This window comes from Helianthus annuus, chromosome 6 (genome assembly GCF_002127325.2).
Source record: "Helianthus annuus cultivar XRQ/B chromosome 6, HanXRQr2.0-SUNRISE, whole genome shotgun sequence".
Classification (NCBI taxonomy): domain Eukaryota; kingdom Viridiplantae; phylum Streptophyta; class Magnoliopsida; order Asterales; family Asteraceae; genus Helianthus; species Helianthus annuus.
Genome location: NC_035438.2, coordinates 17226150 through 17244833, shown reverse-complemented (window position 1 = coordinate 17244833; position 18684 = coordinate 17226150). Strand labels below are relative to the sequence as shown.

At 35.7% G+C, this 18684-nt stretch overlaps 1 protein-coding gene across 1 annotated transcript; it reads right to left on the bottom strand.

Moving 5' to 3' along the window:
* Positions 1-2514: 2514 nt before the first annotated feature.
* Positions 2515-4525, bottom strand: LOC110944448 (GDSL esterase/lipase At5g55050-like). Its single transcript, XM_022186112.2, has 5 exons — positions 4138-4525; positions 3573-3709; positions 3141-3377; positions 2813-3062; positions 2515-2735 (listed from the first exon to the last, which is right to left on the bottom strand). The coding sequence occupies exons 1-5, from the start codon at positions 4400-4402 to the stop codon at positions 2515-2517; spliced, it is 1110 nt and encodes a 369-aa protein (XP_022041804.2). The 5' UTR covers positions 4403-4525.
* Between the last annotated feature and the right edge of the window lie 14159 nt (positions 4526-18684).

Genomic DNA, 18684 nt, shown 5'->3' with positions numbered 1-18684 from the left:
GTTAAAGTCTTTCGTCGTAAATGATGGGTTTAAGGTTGACCAAAATGCCCATGATGGGTATTTTGGGGTAAACGAACTTAAAAGTGGTTTAGAAGCAAGTTATTCGATTAGAGTAATGTTTTGGACAAGTATGGAAGTGGGGATGATGGTTTGGTCAGTCATAGACCAATTAATGCGCGAATACCCTTAACGGGTCAAATAGTTAGAAAATAGTTAAGTCGAATGTATGTAAGTTAAGGATTTCCGTAATCCGGAGGTAAGATTTTAAGTTCATATGATATAATGTGAATTTACAAGCATGTAGGAAGAAACGGGGGGTCAAACGGGTAAACGGTTCAAAGGTTACGTGCGTTTTAGTACGTACGGACGACGAAACGAACCTGCAGAAAACTGCAAAAACTAGAGGGCGTCGCCGACGGGTATGGTACCCAAAGGTGGGATCCTAAAGAATATGTAGTAATATGGTACCCAAAGGTGGGATCCTAAAGAATAGGTAAATGGTCTAAAGAATAGGTAGTAATATGGTACCCAAAGGTGGGATCCTAAAGAATAGGTAGTAATATGGTACCCAAAGGTGGGATCCTAAAGAATATGTAGTAATATGGTACCCAAAGGTGGGATCCCAAAGAATATGTAGTAATATGGTACCCAAAGGTGGGATCCCAAAGAATATGTAGTAATATGGTACCCAAAGGTGGGATCCCAAAGAATATGTAGTAATATGGTACCCAAAGGTGGGATCCCAAAGAATATGTAGTAATATGGTACCCAAAGGTGGGATCCTAAAGAATAGGTAGTAATATGGTACCCAAAGGTGGGATCCCAAAGAATATGTAGTAATATGGTACCCAAAGGTGGGATCCTAAAGAATATGTAGTAATATGGTACCCAAAGGTGGGATCCTAAAGAATATGTAGTAATATGGTACCAAAGGTGGGATCCTAAAGAATATGTAGTAATATGGTACCCAAAGGTGGGATCCCAAAGAATATGTAGTAATATGGTACCCAAAGGTGGGATCCTAAAGAATATGTAGTAATATGGTACCCAAAGGTGGGATCCTAAAGAATATGTAGTAATATGGTACCCAAAGGTGGGATCCTAAAGAATATGTAGTAATATGGTACCTAAATGTGGGATTCTAAGTTAAGAATTTCCTTAAGTAGATACGTATGAAGGTATGTATGTATGTATGTGTGAATATAAGTGGTATGTATGAATGAATGTATGTATGTATGTATGTAGGTGTGTATGTAGGTAGTATGTGTATGTGTATATATATATCCAAGTGAGTATGTACGAAAGTGTGTGCACGTATGTAGGGTTGTGAGAAGGCATGTAATAGGTATGTATGTAGACATGTATGCATGTATGTATGTAGGTATGCACGTATGTAGGAACGTACGTATGAATGTAGGTACGTAGGTTTGTAAGTAGTTATGTGTGAACGGATGCACATATGTAAGTATGTATGAAAGTATATACGCATGTATTCAATGAAATTGCGTATTGACGATAATAATAGTGTGCCTTGTGAACGAAGTGTAACGCAGGTACAATGAGAAAGTCTCACCACGGAATGTACGATCAGATGGAAAGCTGGGATGTAAAGAATTAACGGAACAAAAAGTAAACGTGAATAAATCTTGTATGTTTATAATGCGTACTAATGTTATGAATTTAATGTGGTGAGCGCAGGTAGTACGAGTCATGAGGATCATCAAGGAACAGAGATCGAGGATCGAGTCACTAGTGAGATTGTACGGGAACGTTGATGTATATAATGTAGTAAACATAAGCTATGTTTTTACTTAGTAAATAAGTCGATTGATGGATTTATGTGAAAGAGTTATGTTAAAGTTAATTTTTAAATAAGTTAAGGTGTTTATAATGAAAGAAAGTTTATGGCTTGAACTTCCGCTGCGACTTTTAGTCAAATACGTATTAGGGTCTTACACCACTCCCCCCACCCCCAAAAAAAACCTAAACCCTCCACCCCCCACCCCCCAAAAACCTAAAAAAAACCTACCCCCCTACCCCCCAAAAACCTAAAAAAAACCCTAACCCCCCCACCCCCCCCCCACCCCCAAAAACCTAAAAAAACCTAACCCCCCCACCCCACCCAAGCTAAAATGCTAAAAACTAAACCTCCCAAAAAACCTAAAAAAATCTAAAAAAATAAAAAAAAACACAAATTATTTTATTTTATTTTTTTAACATTTTTTATTAAAAAATCGCTACTTTTAGTAGCAGCAAAAAAAAAAAAATTTTTTTTTTTTTTTTGCTAACGAAATGTAGCGATTTTTTAATAAAAAATGTTAAAAAAAAAATTTGTGTTTTTTTAGGTATTTTTGGTTGTAACTTTGATAGTTGGTGGTAATTACAAAAATGCCACCTTGTCTTTTTGGGTTTTCCTTCAATTTGTATGTTTAGTATGTTAAGATTATTTGTATTTGATCTTTTGCCTAGATATATAATATTAATTTAAACAATTCATTGTCACTAGAGAATCATCTACAACTCAATAAGTTGTTGTACATTTATTGGAAACGTAATGTTTTGTGGTCCATTGTAAAATAGGTCAGCAAATATACTAGACACAGTTTCTGTGGGATGAACAAAATCCCAGAAAAGATGGTTTCTTCTGTCGGGGCAATAGGTCGAAATTGGTATGCAAGGGATGTCGGCTTTCAAGTTGCCGAGTCCACAACAAGCTTCTTCTATCTCCGTAATTCCTAAAACAAGATCAACATTATGTTAGTTAATTTTTACCAAGATCAATAAAACTATTAGGCAGGCAACAAGTAAGTACCATATGCTTGAGGATTTTGGATGATGTTATTCATGGCATTGTAAGTATCAAAATAAGAATAGTTGATATATGATAATTCCGACTTTAAATCCTTTAGCAACAATATCAAATCGTTGCTGTACTTTCTCGACCAATAGTTAGCTTCCACATCGCATTCCTTGGTGGGGTTTTGCTTTCTCTGTCTCGGGCAACAACCGATCATTCCAACTCCTGTCACCACAAATTTACGTGCTCCCATACCATACAACGTCTATAAACGTCAATTAGTAATAAGTAATAACAAGTTACATGATTCAAACAAGAGAAAACAAGAGGTTTACATACATACCTTGATAAATTGTTTAAAAGTGGAGGCCATGAGATCAACATATTGTTGTGGGGTGTACTTCTTTGAGACTTTGGAGTTGTTGCGGAAGTAGCCAAAGAGATCATTGCTTCCGATCACAATCACAAATAATGATTTGGCTAAGTGGGTTTGGGCACCATCTGAGCCCAGTTCTCGAACCAACTGCTCATACACCAAAGTGTAGTACTCTACTTGTTGTGTCAGTGAAATTGCTTGTTCCTGCATTTTTCAATTATAACATCATACATAATTAATTAATTAAGAATCAAATTATAGATCTCAACTTTTTCACAACTCCTAAATTTACATATTTTGTCCACTATGAGACTATGTTTCAGTGGTACCAATAGGTTACAAGCCCTTTGGTAATAAGGATTTGAATGCATGCAAATTATTGAAATGTGTTCTTCTTACAACGAGGTCAGTTCTATTAAAGAGTCCCGCGCCTCCTGATGCAAAGTTGACTCCAGTAATCGGATATGTGTTCGACGTTTTCCATTTTGACACCAATGATAGATATGGTTGCGCCAAAGGTAATCCCACCTTTTCAGCTAATCATATTGCACAAGATCTTTTAGTTCAGATACAGAATTGAAACTCCTTTAAATACCTATTAATTATAGTCATTTTAATTAAATTTTTTTTTATTATTCATCGCCACCCTTTTTTGAATTGCAAACTCTAACCTTCCAAAGACAAACCCCTGCCCCCCGGGGCAGCTTGTTGCCCGTCTACCTTCTGTTTTGATTTAACTTGACACATTTTTTGATGAATAAAATATTTAGAAAAAAAAATATTCATCTAATTTTGCTGATTAATTTCAAGGCTTAAATAAATAAATAATGTACCCCCCCCCCCCCCACACACACACACAAAAAAAAAAAAATGGCGTGAGTGCAAATCCTTGAATGTAATAATTTAGGTGGTATTTAGGCGTGTAAAAATTTTTGTTGTGAAAAAAAGAAATCCTAGAACATACCAAGAAAGTCAGCAGGATTTTTTCCGTTACTGAACCGACCAGTAGCTTCTCCAGTAGGAAAATCTACACCATTGTGAGGGAAATCAGCCTTAATAAGGGAAAGAGCGAGGTGATTGTTGTTACCGACGTCCACCAATGAGTCTCCAAAAATGTAAACCCCCGGGACTGATTGGCACAGACCGCCGGGGGATAAGATAATTAGCACACCACAGAAAAACAAAAATGCGATGAGTTTTAGCGGAACTCCATTAATGGAATTAGCCATTTAGTAGTATTTGTTGGTGTATGATATGGAGTGAGGGGGTTGATGAGGATTTATAAAGGGTTTGAAAATGAAAACCAAATGATCTGGAGTGATCAATGAACTCAACTTTTGCTTACAATATGATTACTGTTATTTGATTTAGTAAACCACAAAATAAATGGTTTGAAAATGAAAACAAAATGATCTGGAGTGAATGCACTCAACTTTTGCTTACAATATGATTACTGTTATTTGATTTAGTAAACCACAAAAATAGTCAACAAAAAAAAGTCAGTAGTCTCAACATCAATTTTACTTATTATTTGTTTTATTGAAAGAAAAAATTGTAGAAAAGCATGCAGAAGTCGTAATAAGCATTTGGCTTTTTTTTTAAGGAGATATAATAATTAATATTTGAATATGTAATGTTTTGTATTTCTTGTTACGGATACATTTATATATGTTTAATTTAGAGTTAATTGCCTGGATGGTCCCTGTGGTTTCACGTTTAGTCCTCACTTTTTGAAAATAGCAAGTATGCTCCTATGGTTTGTCATTTTGTTACTCGGATAGTCCCCTGATATTTACTCAGGAGACTATCCGAGTAACAAAATGACAAACCATAGGGAGCATACCTGCTATTTCCAAACTAACTGACATCTACTCAGGGGACTATTCGAGTAACAAAATAACAAACCATAGGGAGCATACCTGCTATTTTTAAAAGGTGGGGACTAAACGTGAAAAAACGTGAAACCACAGGGACCATCCGGGCAATTAACTCTTTACTTTATAATAATAATAATCCATACTTTCTATAAAAGGAGAAATCTGAGTGACATAAGAAAAGCTGATGTGGTAGCCAGGGAGGCTGTCCAACACTGCTTTTCTTATGTCATTACTGCATCATAAGTCTTAATATATAAAATCATTTAAAATCTATATAAACATCTGCCATCCAAAACTTCTGCCCATATCTATCCTTTAAAGCCAGCAGAGGTTGAAGATCCTTTGTATGCGTATATATCAGCAGATGTTTTGAAATTGCCGGTAATTTCAAATTCAAAATGACTGGGGATTTTGCAATTAATGCATGTCACTCACTCACTTCTATCAATCATCTTCTTATATAAAGGTTTTTTTTTTCTCATTCTCTCTTCATATTTACACTCTCGTGTTCTCTGCTTTTGTATTTTCAAACCACACTTCCAATGTATCTCTCCCTCAAATCCCTTATTCTCAATACTCGACATTTGTTCATAAAGGAAAAGAGAAAACCGAAGCTCTCTCTGACCCACTTTCAGAACAAATTTTGAGGATATGTCGTTTTCCTTGATGATGGTAATGTCATGTATAATTATGTTTGTTTTTGTTTTTGATTTTTCGTAATTGTTTTTTATCTGAGTTATGACTAAATGATGATTGTGAATGATTTGAGCAGATGATGATGATGATTGTTCTACAATTGTTCCTACCAAATGCAAGAAACTATCTGCTTCTGCTGCAAGAAACTCTTCAATTACAGATCTTTGTGTTTTACATAATTGTCCCAGCATCATTGTTCCAACAACGTTGAAAGTATGTTTTTTTTTGTAATTTTGAATTTTGAACTGATCTACTCTAATTCTCGCTTTATATTTCAGTCTAATCACAGTTGTTTGAAATTCATACAATCATCTGCGGGTTATTTTAGGTTTGTGGATTTTTTTAAACTGTTCATAATGTTGATAATTTTTATTTTGAACTGTTGATATATTTCAGCTCTGTTTTCTTCGAGCGACCAGTGGTAGAAGCATTTGTGGAGCCATAATGATTTTAGAATATGTTAATATGGATATTGATAGTATTAAATTAAATACAAAGAAAGATTAAGCAATTAATATGAATTAAATACAAAGAAAGATTATTAAATGTACAGTGAAGTTATTTTGGGTTATGACTAAATGATGATTATGAATGATTTGGGCAGATGATGATGATGTAGAATCTACAGTGGTTCCTACTAAACGCAAGAAAGTATCAGCTTCTGCTGTAAGATAAGATTTTATTTAATAAGATATATAAGTAGATTCAGTTTGTTTTTTACTGCCTTTTTTGTATTAAAAGATGCATAAAGTTGGGAACTTTGATGTATAGAATGTATACATATAAGATGTATACACTTCTGCAGACTCCGATGATTTAAAGCAGCTCTTTATCAAGCAAGTTGAGGATTAAGTATATGAGGATAGGGCTACTCTTCAGGAGCTGAAGAGGTGTTTTGATGGACTGCATCTTGGTCTGTTCACGAGAGACCAGGTTTCCAGAAACCTGATGGTGATGCCTTCAACTTCCATGGAGTTCATGGCGATGCTCAAAGATATACATCGAGAGGTTCAGTACTCTATGGAGTTGAAGCTAAAATTGGAAGATTTTTGCTGTTAGATTCTTAAATTTCTTGGTGTTGTTGTTAGATTTTAAAGTTCCGTTGTTCAGTACTCAATGTAATTGTTGATCTTTTAATCTCATTATTTAAATTTTAATCCTATTAATCTTTGTGGAGCATTTTATTTTTACTAATTTTAGGGTGCATAAGTATTATTATGTAATTTTTAATATCATATGAGTATTGCAGATCGATATTGATGTAGATGTGAAATTGTCTCTGAGTTTGATTTAGATTATGTTGATGTTGAATTGTTCTTGAACAATTTTTTGAAGAATTACAAAGAATCAATTTCTGCTACTGTATAGATCTGTCAAAGTTAAAGTTTGCCAAAAGAGAACATCTGCTCGAAATCATCATCTGTTTTTTAAACCTCTGTTTGGCTAAAAAGTCATCCATGGCTGAAGGGTGTTGTCTGTTCTCATAAGTTCTGTTTAAACTAACGACTGTTGACTTGCCACTGTCGCCAACATCTGTTGTTTCCTAACAGAGATTCTCAACATCCGTGCCTGCTCAAGTGGTAGAAGTATGTGTTTACGATGTAGAGTATTGTTGGTCTTTAAATGAAGAGTTTTTTTTATTTTTTTTATGTATAAAGGTTTGAAATTTTATTATTATTTTTTTATTATTTGGTAAGTCAACAGTTTTTTGAAGAATTTCCTCCTCTCAATTACAAATACGCAACATCTGTTACTTTAAATGTCTGTCAAAGGTAAAGTCTGCCCAAAGAGAACATCTGTTTGAAGTGATCCTCTGCTAATCTAACGGCTGTTTGACTCGCTACTGTTGCCAACATCTGTTGTTACTTAACAGAGGTTCCTAACATCCGTGTCTGCTGAAGTTGTAGAAACATTTGTTTACTATGTAGAGTATTGTTGGTCTTTAAATGACGAGATTTTTTTATTATTTTTTATGCCAGAGGTTTGAAATTTTATTATTTTTTTATTATTTGGTAACTCAACAGTTTTTTGAAAAATTTCCTCTCAATTATAAATACACAACATCTGCTCCTCTAAATGTCTGTCAGAGGTAAACTCTGCCCAAAGAGAACATCTGTTTGAAGTGATCCTCTGCTGATGAAGACATAGTCTGAAGAAAGTTTAAAGAAACAAAGGTCTCCTGTGGGTCAACAGATCTTAAAGAACAACAGATGATATTCAATAGATCCTGCTCAACAGAGGTTTTCAATGTAATAGTGCTTAGGCTAATAGCAGATGTAGGGAGTTTGTTAGGCTATTAGATGTTTTGCATTAAAAGCTGTTGTTTTTAAATATAATTTTACATGTTTATGTTAAAATGTACATGTTTTTTCCTGCTAGATTTTTTAACCTACAGTGAATTGAAATCTCACATTCGGGCTGTAAGATATTCACTATATAATATCATTTATTTAGATTATATTGATGTTGAATTGTGTTTGAACAGATGTTTGGTAAGTCAACAGTTTTTCGAAGAATATCCTCATGTCAATTACAAATACTCAACATCTGCTACTCTAAATGTCTGTCAAAGGCAAATTTCCCAAAGAGAACATCTGTTTGAAGTGATCATCTGTTGATGAAGACAAAGTCTGAAGAAAGTTTGAAAAAACAAAGGTCTGCTATGGGTCAACAGATGTTAAAGAACAACATATTCAGTAGATGCTGCTCAACATTGGTTTTCAATGTAATAGTGCTTAGGCTAATAGTAGATGTAGGGAGTTTTTTAGTCTATTAGATGTAATTGCAATCTTTATAAAAGCATGATGATGAAAGCATTCTTCTCACTATCTCTGAGTTTGATTTAGATTATGTGGATGTTGAATTGTGCCTGAACAGATGTTTCGTAAATCAACAATTGTGAAAATTTTAAAAGACAATTGTTGAAGTTTTGAAATGCGGATAATGGTAAATAATCATTTATAGTGTTTAAAATGCGTCTTATGGTAAATGAAGAGGTTAATTGTAATTATGATAACCTGTTTTTTTTTTTGAAGGTTTAAAATTTGTCCTTTGGATTTCTTGATATTTAATTTTATAGTTTTCCATTGAAAACTAATTTTTGAAATGTTTTGCATTAAAAGCCTAACCATCGTCGCATCATATTCTTTAACAGTAAGTTAGTCTCACCATCTATTTAGTCATAACTGCCTTCATTGGGTATATAAAGTAAATTTATTTGTCTTACATTGGGAAACTGCTTTCATCGTTACCGCTTTCATCCATCTACTCAATCATCTTCAAAGTTTTTTGTTTATCAATATCATTACAATCTCTTTGGCTTTCAAACACACATTTGTTCACCGCAAAATCAAGACAAAAACTGAAGCATCGTCGCATCATATTCTTTAACAGTAAGTTAGTCTCACTTGACAATTGTAAAAATGTCTCTTTTTTATGATTCTCTTGAGATTTTACAATCAAATTATGAATCCTAAAGTTAATCAAGAATATTGATTAAAATTTTACTTCCATAACAATGTATCTTATCTAGTCCTAAAATTCTTTGTTTCCGAACTTTCTTTATTATATAGTTAACTCTGTTTGACACTTTCATATTTTATATAATTAGTTGTGTTAAAATTATTAACCACGTTTGTTATTTAAATTAATTAAATAAATATTTAGGGTTGAGAGTTTAAAATCTTGTAATAGTGGCAAAGGTCTGTGTATCTTTTGAAAATGGATGTTTGAAACCATTGTTGGGTTAAAACAGAGTTTTGTGGAGAAAACAGTGGTTGAAACTACTCTTGGGTTAAAACGGTGGTTTAAAACAACTATTGGGTTAAAACAGTGTTTTGTGGAGGTTGCAGGTGATTGAAACGACTGTTGAGTTAAAACAGTGTTTTTTGGAGAAAGAACATGCTTGAATGCAAATGTTATTTCGTTCAAAAAGATTAATAAATCGTATATTTTCGTATTTTTTATACTCTAAACTTTAAGTATTTACCGACTGACTTATCTATTTATAAATATAATCATATTCATCATTTATATGTGTTATGCATAATTTTCTAAAAGCCACCCGTATTTGCACATGGGTCTTACCACTAGTAATAATAATAAGAACATTAATTACCCAATACATCCTTACACTCTTTTATGTTACCAATAAAGATATAATTTTTTCTCACAAATATTGTTCATATATTAATTCACATTCACATCATCACAAGGAATAGTGATGTCTTCGTTCTTTACTTTGAGCATTACATTTTTTAAAGTTTTCATTTTGGCCCCTCTTTAATTTGTCTTTATCAAATAATTCACATCATCACAAGGAATAGTGATGTCTTCGTTTCTTTACTTTGAGCATTACATTTTTCAAAGTTTTCATTTTGGCCCCTCTTTAATTTGTCTTTACATAGACATATAATTGTCAAATCAAACTGTGTATATGTGTAATATTTGAATAATGTATGAATATTTATATAACAAATTTATTTAAGTAATAATTTGGTTATGGACTACTTTAAGTTTGTTATATTTTTTATTCTAATTGATAACTCTATCTAAATTGTATACACAATTTTTTATACTTAATTAAAGGACTTTTTTATTTAACTAAATGTTTTTTAATAGTTCTTTAAATGTTGATATTGGACGCTAATGCGTTCGAAATTTTCTATTTTTATATACGTTTCGTTATATAATTTGTAACGATCGGTATTTCGCTTTCAGTTTCTAATTTAAGATGTGCATTTAAATCACGTTAAAAAATCCACCCCTGCAACGCAGGGGATCAACTCTAGTTGTTACCAAAGTTACATTCAATAACTTTTATTTAATATGTAATATAAATATTTTATGGTTTGAGTGAACGTTACCAATAAATGTATATTTTTTTCTCACAAATATTATTACTAAAGTTACATTCAATAACTTTTATTTAATATGTAATATAAATGTTTTATGGTTTACGTGAATTTTGATGGTTTACTTTGAATCTTGATGGTTTACTTTTAACTTATCTAAAATATAATTAGTTATTTAATAACAGTTCTACTTACATATAGTCATAAATAATTTTAAATAATGTCATGTGGCAAGACCTTCTCATTCTTTAGAATGATTCTTTTACTTTATGTTTAAAACATCTATATTAAATAACTAGGTTATGGACCTCGTGTGTTACACGGATTGAATAAAAAAAATATCTCACGTAATTAAAAATTGATAATTACTATAAAAATGCTTAAAACCAATTGTAATCAGAAAAATGTCAATTTATTTGGAGTTTAAAGAACAATAAAATAAATAAAAACAATTTAAGATGCTAATATATCATATATATAATTATTGCTGTTAGAAAAAAAATACATAAGTTCAAACTTACAATTTCCACAACTCTTGAATTATGAATAATTTGAAATGAAAAGCTACACATGATACATCTGCAAGTATGCCTATAATTAAATATTAGCTAGAGCACATATTTTAAGTTACCACAAGATTTTTGGTTTTTGTGCAAGGAATAATAAAAAAAAATTTAAGTTACCACAAGATTTTTATACTCTAAGGTTAACATATTTATTCCATTGTTTTTTTCGTTAGGTTGTTATACCTTGTGCCGATATCGTAACGAATCAAACTAATATTGATCGAAGTTGTACCGCATTGTGCGAGGGATACCACTATTTATAACTTTAAATTATGTATTTGTTGTTGTTGATAACTAAAAATACTAAACCCATCCCATTCATTTCTATCTTCGATCTGATGTAAACTCAAAGGTTTAGAGAAAACACCTATAAGTGTGAAAACGGTGAGAACGCCCCTCATCCGTTGGATCAAAACAATCATCCGTTGGATCAAAACAATCTATGTATTAGATTGGCGCGGTGACGTTTTGGTAAATATATTCAACTTTCGAACATGGGCACACTTCATTAAGGGCAAAAAGGTAAATGTGCATCTACAAAACCAATAAAAACGCGACCGAAACATATATACTTCCCAGAGAAACCTCCCCAATTCCAACGAAAAACGCCAAAACCCTAGAAAATGTGAAACCACAATATTATAGCGTCTAAAGATCAAACAAGATCCAGAGGCAAAAACAGAGTAAGTTAACTTCGATTTACATTATGCTAGTGAGTTGTATTTTTTTATATTTTCAAAACATGATAATTACTTGTCATAGTATAGGTCTGCATCCTATGTCACACGACAAAGATAAAAATACGCATGAAAAAAAAGATAATTTACTATTGTTTTTGTTATGGGTAAAATTCTGAGCCCATATCCTGGGAAATATCTTGATTTATATCTTGATTATATGATATCTGCTCGTATCCGGATTCTTATTTTGGATATTGGTAACATCCTGAATGGTATCCTCAGGATTACTAACGGGTTATGTGCAGGAGTACGCGTCTAGTTGCCCAACGTTCATGAAGACCTTTTCTACGGGAGACTCGGTCCAAGTCGTTCACATGAAGCCGTTGAAGCCGCATTACTCGGTCTACAACGTTCATAATGGAATATTCGGAGCATTCCATGTTTATAGGAATTCTAGTTTCTATTTCGTTACTATAAATAGATGGGTATACCAGATCGAATAGGACATCACAGCTACACTCACTACACTTACACACTTGTTCTCTCGCAACTTGCACTCTTACACAAATCGTTATAACACTTAGCGATCTGGTCAATATCCTGCACTGTATCCTGAAGTTTGAAGCAATAAGAAGAACTAGGCAGCTGCGATTGTCAGCTCCCGAGGTTTTATGCCGGCGATCTAGATTGATCAAGGGCTTTCCTCGTACATCTCGTGTCCACCCCCTTTACTTTTTGCTCATTGTTTGATCATAGATACAGCTCAATATCCTGAGCCGTGTCCTGAACACTGTTTTTCCAAACAACATAACTAGCATATTTTCAACACACTTTTTAGCACACTACCTCACTTAATTAATTTGATCACTTAATTGCTTCGGTAATTTTTGACCAAAACAATTTGGCGCCCACCGTGGGGCAAGTGGTGCTATCTTTACTAAAAATCTTTGTGAGTCATTAATCGGTTTTCTGTTTTCAAAACTTTTTGCCACATTATCTTCAATGGCCTCAAGATCAAGCATGAGCTCTTCTACTGTGTCTGCTATGACTTCTGCTACTACTGGTCCGGTGCTTCCACCACCTCCTCCAAGGATGCAAACTTCTTCACAACCTCAGGATATTATCCCTACTCGGAATGTTCAGGGATCTGCTCAGATTTTGGCTTCTAATGATGAAATTCTAACCTTATTTGGAAGTGTGAAGGAACAAATGAGGCAGCAACAGGAAACAAACCAGATGCTGTTGAGGGAAATACAACTCCTGAAATCCGGCTCGAGCAGGTCTGCCGAGGATATCGTCACTCCACTACAACCCAGAACTTTGAACTTTAGTTCAGCTGTGTATACTGAGGATAATAGGGGGAATATTGTGCCAAGCCTTCCTCAGAATCATACTCCTGAAATACCCTCCTCGGTTAGAATGTCAACCGTGAGGAGCTCAGGATATGCTTCAGGATATGGGCAGAATCCCCCGACTGGTAACGTGTCTAATAATAATAATACTATTGCCACTAATAGTGTTGGATCTTTGCAGGATACAGCCGTAACGTCAGCATTATCCAGGGAGCTTCAGAAGCTAAAGGATATGATATCCAGTGTACCTGGGGTGGTTCAGCCAATTCCTGAAGTATCCCAGGATAGCCACAGGATATCTCGGTTAGTACGTCCTATTTGTGATGCTGAAATCCCAAAAAATTCCAGACTCCAAACATGAAGCTTTATGATGGAACCACGGATCCTGAAGAGCATATTGCCCAGTATAGGGAGAGGATGGAGATCAACCCTATCCCTCCGGAGCTCAAGGAAGCTTGCCTGTGCAAGGGTTTCGGTTCTACTCTGACAGGATCAGCCTTAAAATGGCTGTTAAATGTTCCTCCGCATTCGATTACATCATTTGCTCACTTAGTGAATTTATTTAACAGTCAATTTTCTTGCAGTCGGAGTTTTGAGAAACTAACCAGTGATCTTTACAGGATAACTCAAGGGCCTCAGGAATCCTTGAGGGATTATGTGAACAAATTCAGTCGAGAATCCTTGGATATCCCACATCTTGATGTTGCAACAGCCGTGCAATCTTTTAAGATGGGGTTGCAAAAGGATTCTCAGTTTTATCAGGATCTTGTAATGAATCCCTGCAGGAATCTTGACGAGGCTCGTAACAGGGCTCTAAGATATATTCGATTGGAGGATGACAAGAAAATGCAAGAAAGGATGAATGCATCCTCAACATACGAATCGACTAACAGGAAGTCGGAATCATCGAACAAACCATACCGCTCCAAGCCATATGGCAGAAATGATAACAAGAGAGTGAATGTTGTCGAAGATGAGGATCCTGAAGAATATCCTGAATTATCCGAATATTGTTTTCTGTTAATATACCTGAACTAATGTATGCTATGCAGGGTTTGGGAGATAAAGCCAGGTGGCCTCGGAAGAATCAACAAAAAGCTGATTGGAAGGATAAATTCAAATGGTGTGCCTTCCATGAGGATTTCGGACATGTTACGGAGGATTGCATTGCCTTGAGGAAGGAAATAAGCTATCTTCTGAGCAAGGGATATGTAAAAGATCTCTTGGGAAGGAAGAAGAATAAAGGTCAGGATACTGAGAAGGATCCTGAACGAGCAGCCTCACCTCCCGCGGATGCCAAGATAATCAACTTCATTTCAGGAGGATCCGACATTTGTGGGACTTCGTATTCGGCGGCGAAGAGACATGCAAGAGAAGCTAAGGCTGAGAGGGGAGACAAACCTGTCAGGATGACTACCCTCACAACTGACAAAATGATCACGTTTGATGCTGATGACAGGGATACTGTCAAGGATTCTCATCATGATGCTCTGGTAATAACGTTATATGTGGCTAACCATTTTGTACGCAGGATATTGGTTGATAATGGCAGCTCCGTCAATATAATCCAACTAGAGACTCTGAAGAGAATGAATGTGTCTCCGATGGATATCACTTCAAAGTCCACCGTGCTTGTTGGGTTTAGTGGAGAGGCTAGGAACACAGTGGGAGAGATAAAGTTACCAGTATATGTTGAAGGAATCAACTCGATACAACGTTTCTGTGTGATGGATTCTCTATCCTGCTATAACATCATACTGGGAAGACCATGGATCCATGATATGAAGGCTGTGCCATCAACATATCATCAATGCATCAAGATCCCTACCCCTTGGGGAGTTGTCAAAGTCGATAGTGATCAGCAGGAGGCGAAAGAATGTTACTCATCCTCCATGAAATCTTCGACCAAACCAAGTGCAGCATAGCAATTAAAGATGCGGGCCCAGGATATCGTGGAGAATTCGGAGCAGGATGTGAAGAAAGTTATCCTGGATCAGGATAATCCTGATATCTCGGTGCTCGTAGGAACCAATATCCCTCAGGATATTGAAGATCAATTAACTAACTTTTTGAAATGCAGGATGTCAACATTCGCGTGGAGGCATGAGGATATGACAGGTATATCCAAAGACATTATTACTCACAAGCTTGGAATTGACAGATCATTCAAGCCTATACAACAAAAGAGAAGGAAGTTCGCCCCTGAACGAAATGCAATTATCCAAGAGGAAGTTGAAAGATTATTGAAGTCCAAGATGATCAGAGAAGTCAAATTCCCTAGATGGCTAGCGAACGTGGTAGTGGTTCAAAAGAAGAATGGGAAGTGGAGAGTTTGTGTAGACTACACAGACCTGAACAAAGCTTGTCCAAAAGACCCGTTCCCTCTTCCACATATCGACTCAATGGTGGATGCTACTGCAGGGCATGAAATGTTGATTTTCATGGATGCATCTTCAGGATTTCAGCAGATTCAAATGGAACCTTCTGACCAGGAGGATACTGCCTTTATGACACCAACAGGTATTTATTGTTATACTGCTATGCCTTTCGGTTTAAAAAATGCATGTGCAACATACCAAAGATTGGTAAATATGATGTTTAAAGACAAGCTGGGGGACACCATGGAGGTATACATTGACGATATGGTGGTAAAATCAAAGAGAGCCCAGGATCACCTCCAGGATATTAAGGGAGCATTTGATATCTTGGACCAGTATAATATGAAGCTAAATCCTGCTAAGTGCCATTTCGGAGTAGGGGCAGGAAAATTCCTAGGATATATGGTGACCAAAAGAGGAATAGAGGCGAGCCCGGAGCAGATTAAAGCCATCTTGGATATTAAATCACCTTCAAATATGAAAGACGTTCAGCGGTTAACAGGAAGAGTGGCAGCACTAAACCGATTTATTTCAAGATCCTCAGAAAAATGCAAAGAGTTCTATGATATCCTGAAAAAGAATAAGAAATTTGAATGGGGTGAGAAGCATGAAGCAGCCCTGCAGGATTTGAAGCAGTATCTTTCAAACGCACCTCTATTGATGAAGCTTGAGGATGGTGAACCATTATCCCTATATCTTGCAGTATCAGGGAATGCAGTAAGTGCAGTTCTCGTAAAGGATCACGAAGGTCAGCAGTATCCTGTTTATTATGTTAGCAAAAGTTTATTAAATGCTGAAACTAGATATTCTCACCTAGAAAAGTTAATATTGGCTCTAGTTATGGCATCAACAAAGCTTAAACATTACTTTGAGACACATAGGATTCATATCAAAACTAATTATCCTATAAAAAATGTGCTTAGGAAACCAGAAATGTCCGGTAGGATGGCTAAGTGGTCGGTAAAATTGAGTGCTTATGATCTAATATATGAACCTAGAAATGTCATAAAGTCTCAGGCTTTAGCTGACTTTGTGGCTGATTTCAGTAGTGACATTCAGGATGAGGTAGACCTAGAAGTCCAGCAATTAGGAGAATCCTCAGGATCCTGGATATTGTATACTGATGGTGCATCTAATGTAAGAGGAGTAGGTTTGGGAATACTACTAAAATCGCCACAGGGGGACATATTACCCCAGGCTATTAGGTGTGAATTCCCTGCTACCAATAACGAAGCAGAATATGAGGCTTTGATTGCAGGATTAGAATTGGCTAAGAAGATGAGTATTAAGAATTTGCAAGTATATGTTGATTCCTTGTTAATTACTAATCATTTCAACGGATCCTATGCAGTCAAGGGTGAGAAGTTAATCGAATACCTTGGTATTCTCAAAAAATTAGTAGGATATTTCGATGTTTTTACACTTGAACAGGTACCAAGGGAGGATAATGCTGAAGCAGATGCCTTGGCAAACCTGGGATCATCGATCAGGATACTAGATGGGACCCAAATACCAATATTACATATCTTGTATCCTGCGACGAATCCTCAGGATAAAGAAGTAGCAGGTATTCAGGATCCCGGAGTGGAGTATCCTGAGAAGAATCCTACATCCTGGATGACTCCAATCATGAGATATCTCAAAGAAGGGCATATTCCCGAAGATGAAAATCCTAAGGCATTTAGGATGAAGGTATCACGATTCACTATTATAAATAATGTTTTGTACAAGAAATCTCTTGTAGGACCGTATTTGAGGTGCTTGGAGGATCCTGAAGCCAAAGAAGTACTTCAGGATATACATGAAGGGGATTGTGGTAACCATACTAGGGGCAGGTCATTGTTCTCCAAAGTATTAAGGACAGGATATTATTGGCCAACGATGAGGAAAGATGCTGCAGAGTATGCTCGAAGATGTGACGCATGTCAAAGGCATAGTAACATACTACATCAACCAGCTGAACCACTATATCCTATAGCATGCCCTTGGCCGTTCATGAGATGGGGGATGGATATAGTAGGGAAGTTACCGAAAGCTCCGTGAGGAAAAGTCTTTATGCTAGCAATGACAGATTATTCTCTAAATGGGTTGAAGCTGAAGCATTTGTCCAAGTTAGAGACCAAGAAGTAGTATCCTTCATAAAGAGGAATATCCTGACCAGGTTTGGGGTACCAGCTGAAATCATCTGTGATAATGGGTCCCAGTTTATAAGCAGAAGGACAACTGACTTTTGCAAGAGTTGGGGAATCAAAATGATAACATCTACTCCAGTACATCCTCAAGCGAATGGACAGGCAGAATCCTCAAACAAGATAATTGTCAATAACTTAAAGAAGAGACTTGGAGCCAAAAAAGGAAGATGGGCAGAAGAATTACCCTTTGTTTTGTGGGCTGATAGAACGATGGTAAAGAATGCGACAGGCCAGACCCCATTTTCCTTGGTGTTTGGGGGCAGAAGCAATGATTCCAACGGAAATGACGATACCTACTGCAAGATCTACCCTACAGGATCCTGAACGGAATCCTGAGGATTTATGTCAAGATTTGGATACCATAGATGAAAAAAGGGATGCAGCAAGGTTAAGGATGGCAGCAAATCAACAAAGAATATCCAGGGCATATAACAAGAACATAAGGACTAGGACATTTCGAGTTGGTGATTGGGTGCTAAGAAAGGCTTTTCAAAATACCACTAATCCTGCCGATGGCAAGCTAGCTCCAAAATGGGAAGGACCGTATGAAGTTGAATCAGAAGCAGGGAAAGGAGCATATAGACTCAAGAATCTGGAAGGAGATATGCTACCAAGATCCTGGAATGCAATACACTTTAAGCTCTATTTCAAGTAAGAGTAGAATTTAATTTCTATCCTAATGGTATGTACTCTATCTCTTTTAAAAATATTTATGTATTATCTTGAACTCAATACTGACTTAAGCATCGGAGGGGTGTTAGCCAGGCTAACACCCACCTTAGTTTATAGTTGTTTTGCAGCATATGCTCCAGGATATAGCTCCAGGATTTGCATTCGGGACAAAGCGGAAGACTAGAGGATTGGCCCCCTCTCTCACGTTTAAGGGATCTCGATCCCTTCAAAGGTTTAAAGGTATT